The sequence below is a fragment of the Triticum urartu genome, chromosome 6 (assembly GCF_003073215.2).
Source record: "Triticum urartu cultivar G1812 chromosome 6, Tu2.1, whole genome shotgun sequence".
In the NCBI taxonomy this organism is placed as follows: Eukaryota; Viridiplantae; Streptophyta; class Magnoliopsida; order Poales; family Poaceae; genus Triticum; species Triticum urartu.
The window spans coordinates 572,154,123-572,173,344 of record NC_053027.1 but is presented as its reverse complement, the minus strand read 5'-3'; the positions used below and the strand labels follow the sequence as shown (position 1 = coordinate 572,173,344).

Sequence of the window (19,222 nt, the reverse complement as noted above, 5' to 3'; positions counted from 1 at the left end):
ACACATAATTTCATAATAGGTGTATATACACCTAGGAGCCAAAACGCCGCTCTCTTTATACGTCCCTTTCTATTCATCTTGATGAAAAGTTTTTTAGATGGAGGAAGTAGATGGGAAACGTTTCCCACCCATGCGTCGGCCCAACCGTTCCGCCGGTCACGCGCTGGATGTGGGATCAAAACTGATCCAACCAACCGCATCGCCTCTCACATAGGCCCACTTCTTCTTATCTCTTCTCAATCGAAACCATCCATCTCTCCCCTGTAGTTGCCATGGCCGCTACCTCTGGCGCCAAGTCATGGCCGCGCCAGCCCCCGGCGACGCCGCTGCTTGCACAAGCCCGCGCCCACAGAACTCCTTTTTCTCTGATGCGCTCCATCATGGTCGCGCCCTCATCCTCCCTCTGATGCTTGCGTCATGGTCGCACTCCCTCCTCACCCTCAAAGCTCGTCGCCATGGCCGCCTCCTCCTCCACCCCCACCGCTCCATACTGCAACAGATGTGCTCGATGTTGGAACTCATGTGGCTGCGTGTTGCATCCCATGGCCATGGCTGCGAGCTATTTTGTTCAGGGGAGGCCATGATTTTTTTTTGTTGACGAGCTGCAACCAACAACCGGCGGCAGTGGAGCTGTAACTGACAATCGACAGAGCTGCAATCAGTGATACAAAATGCTACGACCAGGGCTAATTTTTGCTGGAACCAAAAAAGGGAGCGGAGTATGCAAATGGCGCCAAGAAGCTGTGAACAGTACCTAAAAATGCTACAACCGATGTCCAAGGAAGCTATCACCGGCTTCTTCAAAAGTTTCAAACAAAGACGGGGAAGCTGGGATGAGGGCACCGGCAAACCAAGAAAGGTGCAACCGGCTATGAGATAGCTGCAACGGTTCTTTTGAAAAGCTTCAAGCCGGAGAAACGGCATGCACGACGAGCTATGACTGAAGGTGATGATTTTTTTTTGTTCCAACCGTGTTGGCTTTTTGCTATCTATGGTGACAGGTTTTTGCTACATCCATTTGTAGTCCACGGTGGAGCTACGAACCATGACGGCGGAGATGACTTTTTTTGCTGCAATCGTTGTCAATTTTTGCTACGACCGGCGAGAATTTTTGCTACATCCATTCATGACAGAGATGCAAATCGATCGGGACGGCAACGACGCCTCATTTAGCTACAAGCCATCACCGGCGTCGACCTGGTGCTACAACCGTCGGCCTTGTCCAGTGTCATCGTCGATAGGCAGGATCAATTACACACAGTGTCTAGTACTGCCAGTAGCGAGTCGATCTCCTCTGTAGCTGTGGTGTGTGTACGTACTCATGTGTGTGCGTGCTGTAATTAGTCCATTTATGAATTGATGATGCGAGTTGGTTAATTTGCCGCCGATGGATTTGCTCTGTCATGCTAGTAAAGACTCAAGATCTCATTCTTGCTCTTTGCTCTGCTCTGAACCTCAAGAAAACTCTCATTGCTGTGTGCGCTGGGGCAGGGCTCTCCACGGGAACACGGATTCACAGTAATCCGTCTTCACTATTCCTTTTGCGCTAACCTTGCTATCCCGTCTTCCACTCTCCGAGAGGAGAAAATTGGGTATTTGCCATTTTCAGTGTGTGGCTTCTCTAAATTGCCACTTTTAAGATTGGCTTCGCAAAATTGCCACTCTACCCGTTGGCTCCTTGATTACCATGCCACTTACCTCTTTTTAGTGATTTTTTTTCCTTTTCCATTTATAAGCACAGGAAAAGACCAAACTACCCCCGAGTCTATGTATACAGTGTTAGAATTGTGTCGAATATTATTGTCAAGGTAGGTTACAGTTGGACTTGATTTTGGACTGTGTGTAGACAGGGTAGGAGTTGTGACCTAATGGGACACTTGTATCCTAAGTCTCTCATATATAGCGGGGGTAGACACACGATGTAACCTATGCCAACATAATAACACAAGTATGCAGGGGGAGCCGGCGGCGTTTGCCGGCGCCCGGCGTATTGTGACGGTGTCACGGGGAGGAGCGTCCTCAGACCCCGGGGATGTAGCCATGATGATGAACCTCGTTAACAAATCTTGATGTCATGCTTGTGTGATTGCTTGGTCCTCGGTAAAACGACAGAGTGCCTCGAATTATTCTAACAAGTGGTATCATGAGCAAAAGGTGACGTGGTGTTGATGAGGATGATCGACGGAGACGACGGAGTTCCGTGTGAATAGATCATGGCCGTGGCGGTAAATCGATGACGTCGTCAGTGAGTTGCAACGAGGAAGATCCGGAAGCGGAGCTGTCGGGTTGTTTCTAGAAGCGATTGGAAGGGACAACGTGTGGCTTGTGTTACGAAGCGATCGGAATCAGCGGTCAGGCTAGGCGAGATCCCCGCAAAAAGAAAAAGAAAAAGGCTAGGCGAGATCGGATCAGCTGGAACGGCGGCGGCTTAACGCGGGCGCGTTGGACGGACTCAACGATTCTGCGCGATTGCTCTGCTCTGAACCTTAAGAAAACTCTGCTCGCTGTGTGCGCAGGGCTCTCCACGCGAACACGTATTTCCAAGAACCCGTCTTCACTGTTCCTTTTGCGGTAACCTTGCTATCCCGTCTTCCACTCTCCGAGAGGCCGAGACTAGGGTCCGTGTACTACTGGTAGGAGGCGATGGTGTGGCTGCAGTACACGGCGACCCGGCGGCAGCGCGCCGCCACGGCCGGCCTCTTCCTCACCGGGGCCGTCCTCATCGCCGTCGCCGCCCGCCTCTCCTACGCCAACATCGAGCCCTCGCGCGCCAAGGCCGCCCGGCGCCGCGAGGTCTTCGAGGCATTCATCGCCCGCAAGCGCGCAGCTGCGGCCGGAGCCGGAGCCGGAGGAGTAGACTCCCGCCCCAGCCCGGATCCCGCCAAGCCCTAGCCAATCCACAGGATCACGCGCTTCAAATCGATTCAAGCTGCTGGTCGCCAGCGCTGCTGGTTGCAGATACTAGTGGTAATTTCTTCTGCAGCAAAAGGGGGGCGATTTCGGTGTTCTCAGCTGGATTGTGATCTACTCCTATTTGGTTGCATTATGGATTTTCCACCTCGGTGGCAGCAATAGATTGATGATAGCGCAGAGTTTTTGTTCTGAGTTAAGCAATTCAAACACCAACACCACCATGTCTGCTATACTGTTAAGTTTTGCTATCCACAGTATGCTGTGTAAATCTGAGCTTCTGTCCCTCCTCATATTTGATTGCTGTATTTTCTGCCGGGAGGGAGATACTAGCAAACAGAAGAACCGTTTTAACTGATTGTTGTTCTGTATTTTACATTCTGTTCTATGAACACTTTCTGTGACAATCAGGAAAAGCAGGAACTCCCGAGGAACTGAAATTTGGCACCTGCATTTTGGTAGAAACTTTGTGTGTTATCTATTTATTCCTTTCTTGAAGTATTTTGTTTATCCAGCCATGGAAATATGTACGTGGATCCTCTTCAGTGTGGCCTATCAGCTATGGCAAGGATCCGTGTGGTCAGACGGGAGGATTACGGTTCAGAAAATGGAGATAGTCAGATCTCAGGTGTAGGAGTACCAAGGGGATTTGTGAGAAACAGAGATGGTCCACCAGCTGTCGTGGTAATCCTTCAATATGTATGTGTTTCTTCTTTTGAATTTTTTTTTCTGTGCATTCGCCATTCTGTGTGTTTGGTAAAAATAGAAGGCGTCATTATGTGATTATATGCTAGCATTGTTAGATTGGAGGCAACATTTACATTTATGTTTCATCACTTACTGTGCATTAATACACATAACCATGTCAGTCATTCACTTGATTTCATGATAGATTCTTGTATCGGCACTAGTTTATGATAGATTCTTCTACTGATATTCTTCAGTCTGCCAACAGTTGCCAACAGATCCTGAAACCACAGTTCCCATCAAATCCTTCATTTTAGTTCCTGCATATGTGCAATTCATCGCAACCTAGTACCTCGTCGAAAGTAAAGTCTGTTCCTCAACCATTGTAGGTTGTAAGCTTATGGCTCAATTCCTGGAAACACGCTACTCAAATGTTCATGTATGATAGGTAAATAGGTTTGTCATGGTTAGCTTGAACAACCAGTGGGAGGCCATGGCTATAGCCAAGATAATAGGTGAATGAGAATCACTAGTAGGTTAATTATTTGTCGGGATATCTCTCCATCATGGACTTGTACTCTTTGTTCCCTGCAGTATATGCTTTTCCACTGCACTCTCTATACACCTACTAGTAACATGTACCGGTTTTACTCTTGTCGGTATTACAATCTCAAATGCAATATTACCCTCCGCAATTTCCAAATTTACACAGTACTAGTCTGTTAATACTTGTTTTGAGGGTACTTTTACTTCTTTCCTAAGTTTTATTAGTGTACTTTTACTGTCCTCTATAGATTTGCACTATGTGTTTTTGTGCCACATCGCACTTTGGGCATTAGAGGATCTTTTGATCATGATAGTTTCTCCTGGGGACCATTTCTCTTTTGATAATAAGTACGGGTAGGTGGGCCTGTGTCGATGATTCCTTATAGCCCGGCAACCACACTATCTTATACCACTAGGGCAATATATCCATTCCAGGGGGCAGGAGAGGATGATATGTAGGCCCATCTCTGATATCCATTTCCACAATGCTCAGCTAGGGAATTTATTAGACATAAATATTAAATGTTGCAACATTTCAAACACACTGAAATATCTTTATTGTACGACGTAAGATGACAAAAAGTATTTGCATTGGTCATCTTGCATGTCGACCAGTCCCTGGAAAATGGTTAATTACAGCAGGTGAAAAATGAAGAAAGACTCATCAGACCACTGATCTTAGTTCCCGGCCAGAGACGTCAAGAATGCCAATCCTGCGATCACGATCATAATGTTGAGGAAGTAGTTGGACTTCATAGGTTTATTTGGGCTGCCTCCAAGGCCCTCGTACTCGGCTCTGATCTTCTGCTTCATCGTATCGGACAACTCTCTCTGCAAAAATTCACACACAAACAATTTCCAAAGATTTCAAAGATACTCACAGAGCCACCCATTTTTAAATTTTGGCACACAACTTGACTAGCATGCTGCGTCCAAACATCTTAGAGCCAGGCATAGATTGTATAAGTGTAAACCTTCTTGTAGGAGTATTTGGCGGCAACGAAGGGCTCTGGCTGTGGTCCTGCGCCATTAGTATCACTTGTTGGTGCTGGATCAGCAACCACCTTCTCTTCAGTTGCCACGGCACCCTTGTCATCGTCCAACGAGAATCCCTTCAGGGTAATATCAAATCATGCGTCAGGTTTTACCAAAACTTGAGCAGCTAGAAGTACATGTGGAATGCAAGAGCCTAAAGATCTGAACTTCCTTTATGTCGCGTTTGCTCGTTAGGCATTGAAAGGGGAGGATGTCGAGCTCACCTCAGGAGGATCAAACTTTGCACCAAGGTTGCTCAGTTTAGCATGGGCTTCGGCGTAGTCTTTGAAGAATGCCTCCTGGTCCTCTGCGTACTTCTCCGCATATACCTGCGTGTGCGCAAAAAGTGAATTTAGGTATTGCTATTTCATAGCAGTATCACCAGCCATAAAGTGACAACAATTAGGTTTACCTTGAATGATGGGTCATCAAATAGCGCAGCATCTGTAGGCAATACTAGTAGCTCCTGATCTCTTTGCTCTTTTATGTCCTGAAACCATTGTTGACACCTCAAATGATCGACACTTCAATCAAAATTTTAATCGGCAAAGCATGAAAGAAAGGGAGCCTACCTTGAAGTAACTGTTATCAAACTTCAACCATTCAGCCGTCCATGATTGCCCTCCAGGTTCACCAGGCCCATCCTTCTGTAGACACAATGTAAAATTAAGAGCTTAATTTTGGCCAGATGATTCTTGACCAGTTGAAACTAATCAGAATCAAGTAAGATAAGGTTGCAAAGATTTTTAAAGCACGATTTGGGTTTTGAGTTTTGACTCCTAATTGAAGAACATACTGTATATTTTGTTTCTGGCTTTCCCCAACCACTCCTGTCAGGGCGTGACCTTCCAAGTGTGTGTGCTCCGGACAATGCAACAATTTCCTGCACAAAACACCTCAAGTTATCAGCAACACACAAGCAGACATGTTTTTTTTTTCAAGTTTCTAGCATCATCCCACACCTTGTCATCAAGGCCCATCCTATAGAATACCTCCCTAAGGTGTTCAGCAGGTAAACGTGGGCCAGCATCTGCGTAACATACGCATTTAACATCAGTCAGTTTATTCACCTTGATAAGTACCCTCCCAAGTTGCAAATTCAGACATTTAAACGCAGAAGAAGACATCGCTCCTAAAATCATGAATTTGGCAGAAAGACAAACCAGGAAGCCTCCCCTCAGGTGGACATTGTTCAGGTGCTGTGATATCTACCCGCCCATATTTCATCGGAAGTTTCGGGCCACCGGCTTCCTGGAATGGGATTGACAAAAGAAATTAGTACATGCATAGAATCTACGGGTCATTCTGACAGAATAACCTAGTAAGATACTTGAGCAGAGGAAAGGCTGAAACCTCAATTGCTGTAGCACTCGCCAACTGGAACAAATCTGCATAGGTGATACCTGGGTATTTGTCCTTGATTGGTTGAATAAGCTTTAAAGCACTAGTAAGACCTGGCAACAAGACATCCAAGTGGTTTAGCTACTACCCTACACTTGGCAAGGTACAAGGTTTGAGGAAATTAGCGTGACAAAATACCAGCATTGGCTCCATGACTCAACTCAGGATCAAATCTTAAGCTTCCGTCGGCTCCACCTCTCTGTGGCCACTCCTCAATATTTTTGTCATATGTACCCGAATCATGCCATCCCAAACGGACCTGAACATAATAGAAAGTTTTAGCACCTGCATACGATATGTGACGACATGTATATGATGATCGGGATTTTTAGGTTTGTGTCCTAGAATTGACGATATCCTCCCTTCACTCATTTCTGCAAGAAGACACTTGTTTCATATCATCTGACAGAATTGACATGCATCACAATTATGCTCATCTCCATCAGGTATCAATGGTATTGCACCCTTCACTCCTGTAAGTGTTAGGGAGCCTCTCCTGGGTTGTTGTTGTATCTCGTAGTGAATCCTGGTGAGCTGCTACCCCTCATCTGTCTCCCTACGCACGTTTGTCGGTGGACTCCTCTTGCAGCTTAGTGAATCTCTTCTCTGATGAGGGCAGGGTAGAACAAAAAAACAGAGCAACGACAGAGAGCACACACACAGGTACTTTCGTTGGGAGCCTTCCTTTTATTTTTTCCAGAGTTGTGCCCCTTTTACAATTCGGCTGCTGATAAGACTATACTGACAACAAACAATACCCATGCCGCCTGCTGGTGCACGCACACGCACACGAGAGTTTGCTTGTTGGCAACAACTGTGAATCGATCCAAGGCGAGCATACTAATCGGAGCATTGATCATGCGGCCCCTCTGTGAAGTACTCATCTCAACTCTTTTTGATAGCTTCGATGATGCCAAGATTCCAAGAAGCAAAGTGCACAGGTGAACACCTGCTCCATCAAAAAGACACTGCCGAGTGCCACGCGAACCAGAAGGAACAGAGGCACGGGTGGCTGCGGCGTGGCGCACCAACTGTTTTCGTCGTCGCCCGTCAGGATCAGTGCCAGCCAGCAGCCGGCGACCAGCCCAGTCCCCAGTTTCGCCGCCGCCACCGCCGGCGGACGAGCGTGTCCCTACTTTTGCGCTCATAAATCGGCAAGTGAAGAAAACATTTGAGGGAGACAAGTTAAAATTTTGATTCAGTAATGGTAGTAAGATGATTTTTGAGCGATCTGATAGAGATGCTCTGAGCGCTCAGACTTTGCTCTGCTTCAGTTTCGGTATGCAATGCAATATACTGCCAGTTTGTTAGCAGGGATACGATGATCGATTTGCAACCCAGAGAGTAGAGCTGAACAGTATGCAGAGAGCAGGACTACAGAGTATGTACATACCAGGATAGGGTGGCAGTAGGTGGTTTTGAGGATCTCCTTGATGTCCTCCCGCGCGCTCTTGAGCTGCGCGGCCTCCGACGCCGCCATGCATCGGACCACCCGCAGCCGTGGCACCACCCCGGCGGCGCCAGCGACACCGCGCCCTCTGCTTGCAGCCTATGTAGTTCGGTACCAGTCACGTTAGCAAGCTGCTTGGCATCGGTAAGTCCAATCGAACTAGGCAGGAAGATAAGAGAACCGACCGACGGACCTGTGAGAAGCGCGAGGGCGACGGGCGGAGCCGGAGCCCGGAGGCTACGGTGGCGCGGCGGGTCGACGAGGAAGGCGAGGCCGCACTAGGGAGCAGGGAGGCCGATGCCGCGAGGCGCTCCGCCATGGCGGGGTTGGAGTGTCGGGAGAAGAGAACTGGGGAGGGAGTCGAAGGTGGCCAGCGAGAGGCGTGGGGTGAGAGTGGGGAAACGAGCCTAATCCAGGGCCCCCAATGGCGGCACGACGCGTGGCACGGGAGTGCACAAGAATACGCGGGAGAACCAACCGCTCATGCAACGCAACCCAAAACAGCCAGCGAATACAGCTCATCGCACGAGAAGGCACCCACCAGTATATTCGTCTTCTGCTCGGTACTCTGCTTTTCAACAGAAACTTTGCTTTTTTTTTTGAGGGGTCAGAAACTTTGCTTTTACATGGACAAACTCAGAGCAACTCTAGCAGACCCCGCATCCCGTCGGCCCGCAAAACGCTTTTGCGGGCCGGCGAAGACAGCCACAGATGCAGACCCTTCAAACAGACCCGCATAAAAGTATATTCGCAAAATATGTTTTTCTACGAGTCGGCTTCTGTGCGTTCTGCTCGTGCATCATCGTGACGACCCGCAAACAGAAAAACTGTAAGTCTCGCATTTGACATAGGGTTTCACAAACAAGTTCAAATTCAAATAACATATCATAGTTTTACGCGCAAATAAAAGCCAAGTTCATTACGGCAAACGCAAAAGGAGGGCTCTGCAAGAAAAGTTTGCGCCCATGTCCGACATCATCTTGGTCGATCTCTACTTCGCACCATCGAGTCCATCTTGAAGTTCATCGCCACCACCGAAGCCACCTTCTGCGCTTGTTCCAACTCCCGCACCGAAATCATCAACATTGACACCATATGGAGCGAAGAAAACATCTCCGGAACTGTAGCACGCACCGGCCGACGCCACCATTCTCCTCTTCAAGATTTCTCTCCTTGCCATATCATGCCATGTTTTGATGAGATCGTCCATGTCATTGCGGTTCATTGACATGATCTTGTTCTCTTCGGCGAGCAGCTTGGACATGGCTTTGTTTTCTGCAGCGCGTGCTCTTCTCTCCTCAATGGCAGCTTTGCGCAACCCCTCTTCTTTGAGAAATTGCCACTTTTCTTGTTTCTCCTTTGCCTTCTTCTCGGTCAATTCTTTCTTAATCTCCAACGACTTCAACAACATCGACTTGTTTGATTGCACCATGGCATCAATCTTCTCCCTCAAGCTCGATGCTTCTTGCTCTCTCTTCATCTTCTCCTTGGTCTTCTTGTCGCCATCGGGCTTGTGCAAATTTCTTGGGCCATCATCATCCTCATCTTCATCCATGTTTGTAAGTGAGCCTCTCTTTGGCGGGGACTCTTTGTCGATCAACTTCCACTTCTCGCAATTTTGGAGCAATTCCCAACAATGCTCTAGTTTGAAGAATTTGCCTTCCGAAGCTTCCATGTTCTTGTATCTATGTTGAGCAATCATGTCCTACAAAATGTGAACAAAGTGATGCAATCATTTTCCATGATGCAAATATGATGATGCACAACTTGAACAAAGGCAAAACAAACTCACGTTGTCGGACTTCACGGTGCCACTTGGAGGTGCATTGTGTACTTACTCTAAGCAAGCTGCCCAACAGCTGCACATTGGTTTGATATTCTCCCAATGCCCTTGAAGCGACTGAAATGTGCGCGGAGTCTTATTGGAATGCTTTGCCATAATGCGGAAGTATTGATCTTCGATCCTTTACCAATATCTCCTGGCGGTTTGAGAAGTTCCCGTGCATGCATCAAGAGACACCGCACTCCATGCTTTGATCAAAACTTGATCTTCCAAGATCGTGTAGTTCTTCGATCTTATGCTTTTCCCTATTTTTGTTTGCGATTGCTCATACGCTTCCGCTTCGATCTCCTCCAATTCATCCTCACAACCATGATCATCCACGCCGGCCTCCGTTTCATTGTAGTCGAATGCGGCGAAAGGGGCTTGATCAATGTCAACCGCGTTCGTGCCCAACAAGTTCACGAACTCGGTTGTTGCATTGTTTGAACCACCGCTATAGCGAACAATAACAAGTCACGATCTATCGAGGATAATGGCGAAAAATGAAAGGAAATCGCCATGGCCGAAGACGCATACCTTCTGGCCATTTCGTCGAACACCTCGCTTGCGGGGGGAGCGACACCGTTGAACGGCATCGCCGGAGAAACCTCCTTGCGGTGGGATGGAGTGAGACGATGAAGAAGGTCGCTTCTTTGTAGCCGGAATCTTCCTCCGATTTACACCCGCGACCTTGCCGACCTTCTCCGCCGCCGACCGGGATCGCGTTGCCGCGTTGGCGCCCGGAGCACGGACCATCGCGGCGGGGGCAGCCGGATTCCCGCCCTGCACGACCACGTTGCCCTGCCGCTTGCGGGCAGGCACGACGTTTGCTTGGGTGACGACGGCGGGGCCAATATGGCCGGCGACGAGATCCGCCCGTAGGGAAGGAGCGTGTGCGACCTCGACGGTGACGGGGGGCAGCATGGGGTCGTCAATGGTGGCGAGGGACGGCTGGGGAGGGAGCACCGGAGCGTGTGGAGACGGGGCAATGGTGGCGGAGGGTGGGGGAGCGGGAAAGGGCGCGCGGAAATGTCCCTCCCGCCAAATCTCGCTGCGGATAGGGGTTGAGCTCGGGTCGGCCTCCCAGCCCGTGAAGATAGAGGTTGAGGGAGAAGATTTGCCGCGCCCCGCAAAAATATTTGCGGGCCGGGGCGGGATGCGGGGTCTGATCGGACATGTTTTCCCGCCGCGACCCGCATTTTGGCGGTTATTTTGCGGGCCGGGGTGGGATGCGGGGTCTGCTAGAGTTGCTCTCAGCGGTAGCATTTCCATTATTCATTTATATTTGCGGAAAAGCTTTCATTCTATTCATCATCAATCATGATAGTACAACGAACATAAAAAAATGACATTACAAACTCCCGATGGTGAACCTTTTTCTCAACAACGGGCAAATGTCAACAGTCTCCTTGATTTTTCCCTTTTCATAAGGTGACCATGACACTTCGGATGCTTTCATATGGCTCTCCTGCCGATTCATGCGATGGCACTCTTTGAATGGTTGAAGATACAATCACCAGGTGCATGAAAGTGTTCGCTGAAATTGTAGTGCATGTTTATGTATTGCAATATCTGCGAGCACCGAATGCCATGGACACGGCCATGCTTCTAGCGATGCATGAAGCAAAAGGTTGGCCTGGAATGGTAGGGAGTGTTGAGTTTATGTACTAGAAGCGAAAGAATTGCCCCGCGTCTTGGCACGACCAATTTACCAGGCATTGAAGGATGCAACCATGATTTTGGAAGATGCTAGCTCCGAAGATCTGGCATTGTTACTTTGGATTTCCTAGATCTCACAATTACAATAGTGTGTTGCGGAGATGTCATCTGTTTCAAAGGCTAGCTGTCGATACTTCTCCACCTTACAACTTCATGGTGAATGTCCATTAGTATGAGAAAGGCTACTCTCTAGGCCCAAGAGCAGGAGACGTGCATTTTTTTTCAAGCCGCAAAAAATCTAAGAGGAATAATATTGAAAGGACATTTGGAGTGCTATCAGCAAAGTTTGCAATTGTCCGGGGACCTACTCGTCTGGGACAAAGATGCCTTATCAAATATAATGACACGTCGTGTGATCGTACACACCGTAATCATAGGGATGAGAGGGTTAATGCTAGGCCCATGGACTATGAAAATATTGGCAACATCCTATAAAACCATGTGGGAACACAAACGCATTTAAGCATTTCTTTAGGAGTACTAATTGTGTAACGATTAATCTGGATCGGAGGAGTACTATGATTCGCACGCACAAGTGACATGGGTGGAAGTTGAAGCTGACACTGGCCGTATACTGTGCGTATGTATGGATGGGCTGGACGTTGTGGCTGAGCTGAGCTGAGTGGCCTCAGGGGCACTGGGCTGAGAGATACGTGTCGAGCAAAATGTGCCACCTCTCCACACCATACCACGGCGATCTAGAATACGATTGGACCGGCTGCTGTGCTGGCTACTACGCCTACAAGTCTACAACGCATACTGATACAGTCGACTGTGTTGCTGTTGCACCCGTGCATGGTCCCTGTCGGAACGGAACGAACGAACCAACTTGAATATTTCTTTCCTTCATTGCCCCACTACAAGTCCGGCCCACTCGCTGCCTGCCTGCCGTGACCACCTCCGAATGCAACGGATCGGCCGTGCGCAAGCCCGACAACTCGCGATCCCACACCGATGGCAACGGCAAGGGGCGTGATCTCCCTCACAAACGATGTATTAGTTATTTCTAATGAATAAAGTTTCGTTTTATTTCAAAAAAAAAGGGGCGTGATCTCCCCATGGAACGCACTTCCATCCGATCGGTGTCCGATGCCGGACGTTGTGGCTGGTTGTGTATGTTTGTGCCGTCACCAAATATGGATGCCGCGTAGCCAAGAACATCTTCGTTTTTGTTATTTTGAAGAAAAAAAAACATCTCCGTTTCATGGCCCCCCGTACGTAGGTGCACACGAGACACGGGGCAAGAATGCAGGGACACACATATGCACGTACCGTAAGAAAGACAAGACGGCTGGGGCGAACTGAGTATAGGTTAGAAGGTTTGTTTGTTTTTTATGCTGGAACCAGATTCAAGTCATATACTTAATGTTGGTGCTCGTACTTTATTGAATTTATTTCAATCTTTCTGACGATATTGATTCAATGAGAGAAGATGTTCTGCTCAACTACCAGACGCTTGAGATAACTTTGTCAATCTCAAGACGTTGTGCCGACTCAGTACTTCAAAAATGGAAAAAAAAGGTTGTCACTTTGCCAGACCATTTTGGTCCAAGTCACGCTGGGCTAGTACTAGCACCTAGCTACTTTAACCCGAGCGTTGATCTTGCAAGTCACTGCAAGCAGCAGTATTGCTGATGTGACACCTTGTGACAGCCCGAGACCGACACTTTCCATGATTGCTCTTACTTTGGTTGAGTTATCTTATTTTTGCATTGCATCTTTTCATCGTGCCATTGTGTCATTAAAAAATTTGCAACTAAAATAAATAAATTGTATGGATCTTTGATCCATTTAAACTGAGGGAATTCACATAGCTTTGTAACATATCCTCCCAATATTAGTAGGGAGCTAAAACAATATTCCGCTAACTTGAAACCACCCATAACACATTTGCACTATTCTTTAACTTTCCTTTATATCCAACTAAACTTCCTAATGCTCCTTTTAAGACCTTTTAGTAAAATTAAGTTGCATTTTTTTTACTTTCTCCATAAAGGTTCCAAATCTTCCCATAAATCACATCTAACGTGTAGGGTCATCTCCGGACATTTCAACCCATTTAGAGTTCATTCGAATGGGATTAAAAATTCAAACATGCTTGAATTAAATTCAACTTGCTTGAATTTTACTTCTTCCAAGTATTCTCAAACAAGTTTTATAAAATTCTCTCTATTTTCCCAAGTTCACAAAAATATCTCCCTTGTCCAAATTCATATCCAAATCCTTTCTTTCTTTCTTTCTTCCAAATTCTGTTTTTCTGAATTGTGTGGAAGGTAGAAGGAGAGATGAGATCAACAATATGATTGCTACACATTATGGATCAACAATACATCAATAGTACCGCATACGGAACATAGTAGAGTATACCAAACTTACTTGACACCAGAAAATCCCACGTCTGCTGGCATCAAAACACAGTGCATTGCGAAGAAGCACAGGATGAAACAGGTGAACCTGGCGATCACCACACTCACAGCAGCCGCCCTCGACACCATGGTGCAAACTAGAAAAGCCTGTTAATAGGAAGAAGCATCGATCAATGAAATTGATAGAAAGAAAAGCCTGTCCCGCTTGCTTTTTCATCAAGCAGTTTTCGAGGCCAAGCAACCAATAGGCATTAACTTAGCCCAGCAACCAGCTCTAGAAAACTACAACCTTATGATGTAAACTAGGTAATAACAACAAGCACAAACAACATGCCAACATGTTAGCAAAGGCTGGACTATTTAGCTGAGGGGGCCAATCCCCCCCCCCCTCTCATCTGATCCAATCTATGAAGAATTATTCATAGGACTGTGATATTTGGCACACGTGTGCCATATAAGCAAAACTGCCACACCTCTACTTGTTTTATTTTAAAGTACCACACGATCCCTCGTCCTTTGACCTCGCCTCCTTCCAAACGACCCCGTAGGCTCTTCTAAGAAACCTGCTTCTCCCGCACATCTCGCGCGCCCACCTCTGAGAAAACTGCCACTTCTTCACGTCTACCACATGATTTCTCCTCAGGACAAAGATATCATGGCATTCGTATGCAAGTTATCAACGTACCAGGTACTATGCTTCAACAACTACACCTCTTCAAAGTTACCACTGTGTTTTGTAGACAAGTTATAAGGTATTTGATGTGTAAAATACCGTGGTACTTACACATAAGTTATCAGGGTATATGTATATCAACCTCCCCACGGTCAAAGTTACCATGGGGGGTTGTACATGAGTTACCGGGTCTACAGTTTGTATATTATCATGGTACTCATACCTAAAAACCTGGGTGTGTTTCGGTAGCTTTTTCCATATGTCAAAAATTACCACGATGTTTTTGTGTAACTTATCATGCCTATAGCACGTGTGCCCCTCGTGACAGTAAACATTATGTGACTTTCCCGTGGCACGCCATGTGTTGCGTTCATACAAGAGGCCCACGCGCGAGGCGAGTGTATGTTTTTAACAACTTATTTTCATTTGGTAAAAAAGTTACCATCATGTTCATATTGCAAGTTATCGGTTATGCGGTGCTTATATTATCATGTTATTTACACAAAAATTATTGAGGATGTTTTGAACAACTTTTTCCCGGGACAAAAAGTTATCATGGTGATTCTAGGTAACCTATCAAGCCCGTAGTTCTTAAAATATCATGTTATTTACACAAAATTTATCAGAGGTATGTTTCAGCAAATTTCCCCCACGGGTCAAAAACTTATCATGGTGTTTAGTTATCGCGGTGCATATGTTTTCATGCTATTTACACATAAAAATGCCAGGGGAGGGAGGTATACTACCGTGCTATTTACACAGAAGATACCAGAGTATCTTTTCAAAAAAAAATATTCCCTACGGTCAAAGTTACCCATGGTGTTTCTACCTCAGTTATCAGATGTGCGTTGCCTATATTACCATCTATTTACACATAAATTATCAGGTAGTTTTTCACATTTGTCTTCCCCAATGGTTAAAGTTATCATGATGATTGTATCTAAATTATTAGGTCTATGGCGTGAATGTTATCGTGCTATTTACAGAAATTACCGGGGGGCGGGTTCAACAAATTTATTTCCAATGATCAAAGTTACCACGATGGTTTCGCCAAAGTTATCACGCCTTCAGTGCTTATGACCATGCTACTTACACAAAATGTACCGCGTGGTATACAAAAGTTATCATGTTGGTGGTGCATCAATTATCGTAGTGGTGATGGAGAATTTACCACGGGAAAAGTTTATGTGGCAGGTTTGATAGGTGAAACAAAAAGTTTTTCAGTGCTGACATATTAAAGGCAAAAACATGTCAAAAACAATATTTCCCTTAGCTGTTTCAACAATGATTGTCATAGGTGAGGTGGTTAGCTCCCTTTATTGATTACCTGCAGACCAGAGTTCAAATCCTAGTCCAAGCATTATTTTTGTGAAAATTAGGAAGGCACAAGTGGGTGTGCGCGATAAAATCGGGGAAGGACGTGCGGGAAAGGAAGGAGATTGGGAGGCGTGCGGGAAAGGAAGGAGATCGGGAGGCGTGCGGGAAAGGAAGGAGATCGGGAAGGGAACTGACGGCGCTTGATGCGTGTGGCAGTTTCGCAATCTGCCACACGGTTGCCATATACATATTTCGTTATTCATGAGAGGGATTAGATGGGAAAACATTAGCCTTTGTCCTCATCCCCACCCCCCAACAAATTTCATGAATTCAGGCCTTGTTGCATCCCATTCATTGCTAGGACCTCGTACAGAAGCTTCTTGTGCGTTTTCATAAGTCCTCCCTGTTTCAGACAATATTCCCTTTATGGAAGCTCAGCAAAAAATTTGCTTCGCCAAAAATATGGTATGAATGGATTAAACTGAAAATTTTAGCTTTGCCAAAAGTAGTAGTGCTGCTGGGCAGCGTAGAGAGCAGGTGTCAGGCGGAAGCACGTCACCGGGAAGCTAGTCGCCGTTCTGAAGAAGGCCAGCACTCCCGCTGCCAAGAACAAACTGCAGGTACCTAATGGGAGCACGTGGCACTGGCCCAGGGAACGGCCACCAAGTCGGACACGGCCAAGGAGCAGGAAGTGGCAAGAAGCAGTAGCACCAGCATCACCTGTGACACGAAATTTTTAGTCAATTTAGATCAAGTACAATATCGACGATCCCAAACCCACAAACTCGATATGTGATGTCCCTTGCTTATGCATATGTGGATGTTTGCAATCATCTAAACCTAAAAATTGGTTGCATTAACCAGCTCAATGAATATGTAATAGGTCACCGCGTCCAAGAGGTAGAGAGCGGTGAACAACCGAGCAGCTGGTGGAGCGACTGCCCTATAGATAATTGCACCGGTGTGGAGTACACAAAGAAGGCTCATGGCCATCTGTAAGGGTAGGGTAATACCTGCAAGCACAAACAACATACCAACGTGTTAGCAGAGGCCGGGCTATTTAGCTGAGGGGGCCAATGCCCCCCCCCCTCATCTGAACCAATCTATGAAGAATTATTCATGAGAGGGATTAGATGGGAAAACATTAGCCCCTTGATATCTTGCTTAAACAACTATGAGAAACTCCGCAAATGAAAAATCATGATGTAGCATTTAGACTAACAAAATCACGTTTGGAGCGCCTCAAAATCCACTACACTTAATGGAAGCAGACATGGTGAGGAAAATAAATTGGGATGTGTACTGTAGAGAGTGATAGTTGAAGTTGTGGCCTCATCCTAGACACAGATGCCCATTCAAAACTGCAAGTGCAGCTTGGTCCTCTTTTTTCTTTTGGCGAGCTCTCACCGTGAGTGATTGACTAAGAGAAGATGTGTATTGTTTCCAGTAAAGAATAAAGAAAGACATGAAGGAATAAAAGGATTCCACCTGACATGTCGATGGCTCAACGGTGGACGCACTCCTCCTTTCTCTCTACCATTCTTAGGGAATCTCAAATGGCAACCCCTAAATTTCCTCCCTTCATCATAACCGGAACTCCTCAAAGATCAATGTCGGTAGGCCCTTCATCATAACATTGGCCATCTTTCTTTTGGCGAGCTCTCACTATGTGCGCCATTGGGGGAGTGACTGACTGACTGGGAGAAGATGTGGACGAGCTAGGCAGCATGCACGCTGCGCTCATGAAGGATAGGGAATAAAGGAAGACATGAAGGAACAAAAGGATGCCACCTGACCTATGGATGGCTCAACGGTGGACGCACTCCTTTTTCTCCACTCTTCTTGATGAGCGTAGAGAAGAAGGATGTGGAGTCGGCTACCGTGAGGAGGAGCTTGTGCAACAACAATGCGGCGGCAGTGCTGGAATCGTCAAAGATGGCTCCCGCTCGCAATGGGGTTTGGTCCTTTGGGGGGAGAGGTGAGGGATTGGAGGTGGATAGGGTGCGGAGAGTAGAGGGGTCAATGGGACGGGGCTGGCGCAGCTGAGGGAGAGCGTGTTGACAGCGGCTAGGGAGAGCGTGGCTTCCATACCGCTATGCATCACGGTGGCCACAAGGGTCGCCATGGGATTTTTTTTCTTATAAGGGAGTTCTTGTGAATTTTCCAAAAGTTAATTTTAGAAGAGATACTCCACCAAGATAGTGAGCTCTGTGAAACTATCCAGTTCTCACGGGATTAAACATGTTAGTGTGTAGCCGCTATGTGCCAAGTCCTCTAAGTTCTGAAGGTAACCTAGCTCTCGAGATATGTGTCCAGAAAGTAGATTATGGTTAAGGTACAAGTTAGTGAATTTTGTCAGATTTCCTAGCCGTCATCCTCGCCGACGTCCAAGCAGCACCACACAACTAACGGTGCTGCCGCCAAAGCACGATTAAATGTGTAGAAATACCTGGTGCCAATGTGTGTTTCTCAATTTATTACTCCTACTTGGTGTTTTCCTTTTCGAAAAAAAGGAAAACGTTCTTCACCCGATGCGCCGGCCCAAATGTTGGGCCGGTCGTGTCACTTGCATTCGATCCACATGGATCTTGCGTCTGTCGTGCGTCCTCCCTTTAGATTTTTTTTGCCTTATCTTCTTCTTTCTTCCACCACTTGATCGACCTCCTCCTTGCATCCCCCCCCCTCTCCCCCGAGCACCACCGCCTTGCAACGAGCTTCCCCTGCGCTGGGAGATAGTCATTGTCACGCTCCTGTCTAGCAGTGATGCGGACCACTCTGAGCGGCGGGAGGTGCTACGGACCCGAGCGTCATGCTGCAACGCGGAGCGGGAGGTGCTCGACCTCCAGCGATTGAGTTACGACGAGATTCTCCGATGCCGGATGGCAGCTTCGACCAAAGCTTCAACCGTCTGCGTCCTGTGCTGGAACCAGTAAGTTCCGATGTTACCATCGGCTGCAGTGAAGCTAGAACAAGCACGACGGCGAGTGGCAACCGGTTGCATCAGGTGTTGGAACCAGCGATCTCCGGTGCTGCTATCGGCTTGTCGTGTGCTGGAACTAGAACCAAGGCGAGCTAAAACCGGCGACGAGGCCGCTACAAGCGCTGGGGCACACAACTATGAGCAATGAGGCGGAATGCTACTAGCGGCGAGGTGAAGTGCTGGAACCAGCATGGCAGAATGCTACGACCGGTGTCATTTTTTGCCAAAACCATAGAAAGCAGGGGCTTCAACCGACATGCGTCAAAGCTGCAACCAATACTAAAAATGCTACGACGGGCAACGAAGAAAGCTACAA

The 19,222-nt window shown here is 47.1% G+C and overlaps 1 protein-coding gene across 1 annotated transcript; it reads right to left on the bottom strand.

Annotated features, from left to right (window-relative positions):
- Positions 1-4,676: 4,676 nt before the first annotated feature.
- On the bottom strand, positions 4,677-8,530 carry LOC125515615 (probable L-ascorbate peroxidase 8, chloroplastic). Its single transcript, XM_048681125.1, has 12 exons — positions 8,223-8,530; positions 7,973-8,128; positions 6,718-6,838; positions 6,532-6,632; positions 6,342-6,429; positions 6,141-6,208; positions 5,975-6,061; positions 5,751-5,825; positions 5,591-5,668; positions 5,403-5,507; positions 5,118-5,255; positions 4,677-4,974 (listed from the first exon to the last, which is right to left on the bottom strand). Exons 1-12 carry the CDS (start codon positions 8,346-8,348, stop codon positions 4,822-4,824), a joined length of 1,296 nt encoding a protein of 431 aa, XP_048537082.1. The 5' UTR covers positions 8,349-8,530; the 3' UTR covers positions 4,677-4,821.
- Positions 8,531-19,222: the final 10,692 nt, after the last annotated feature.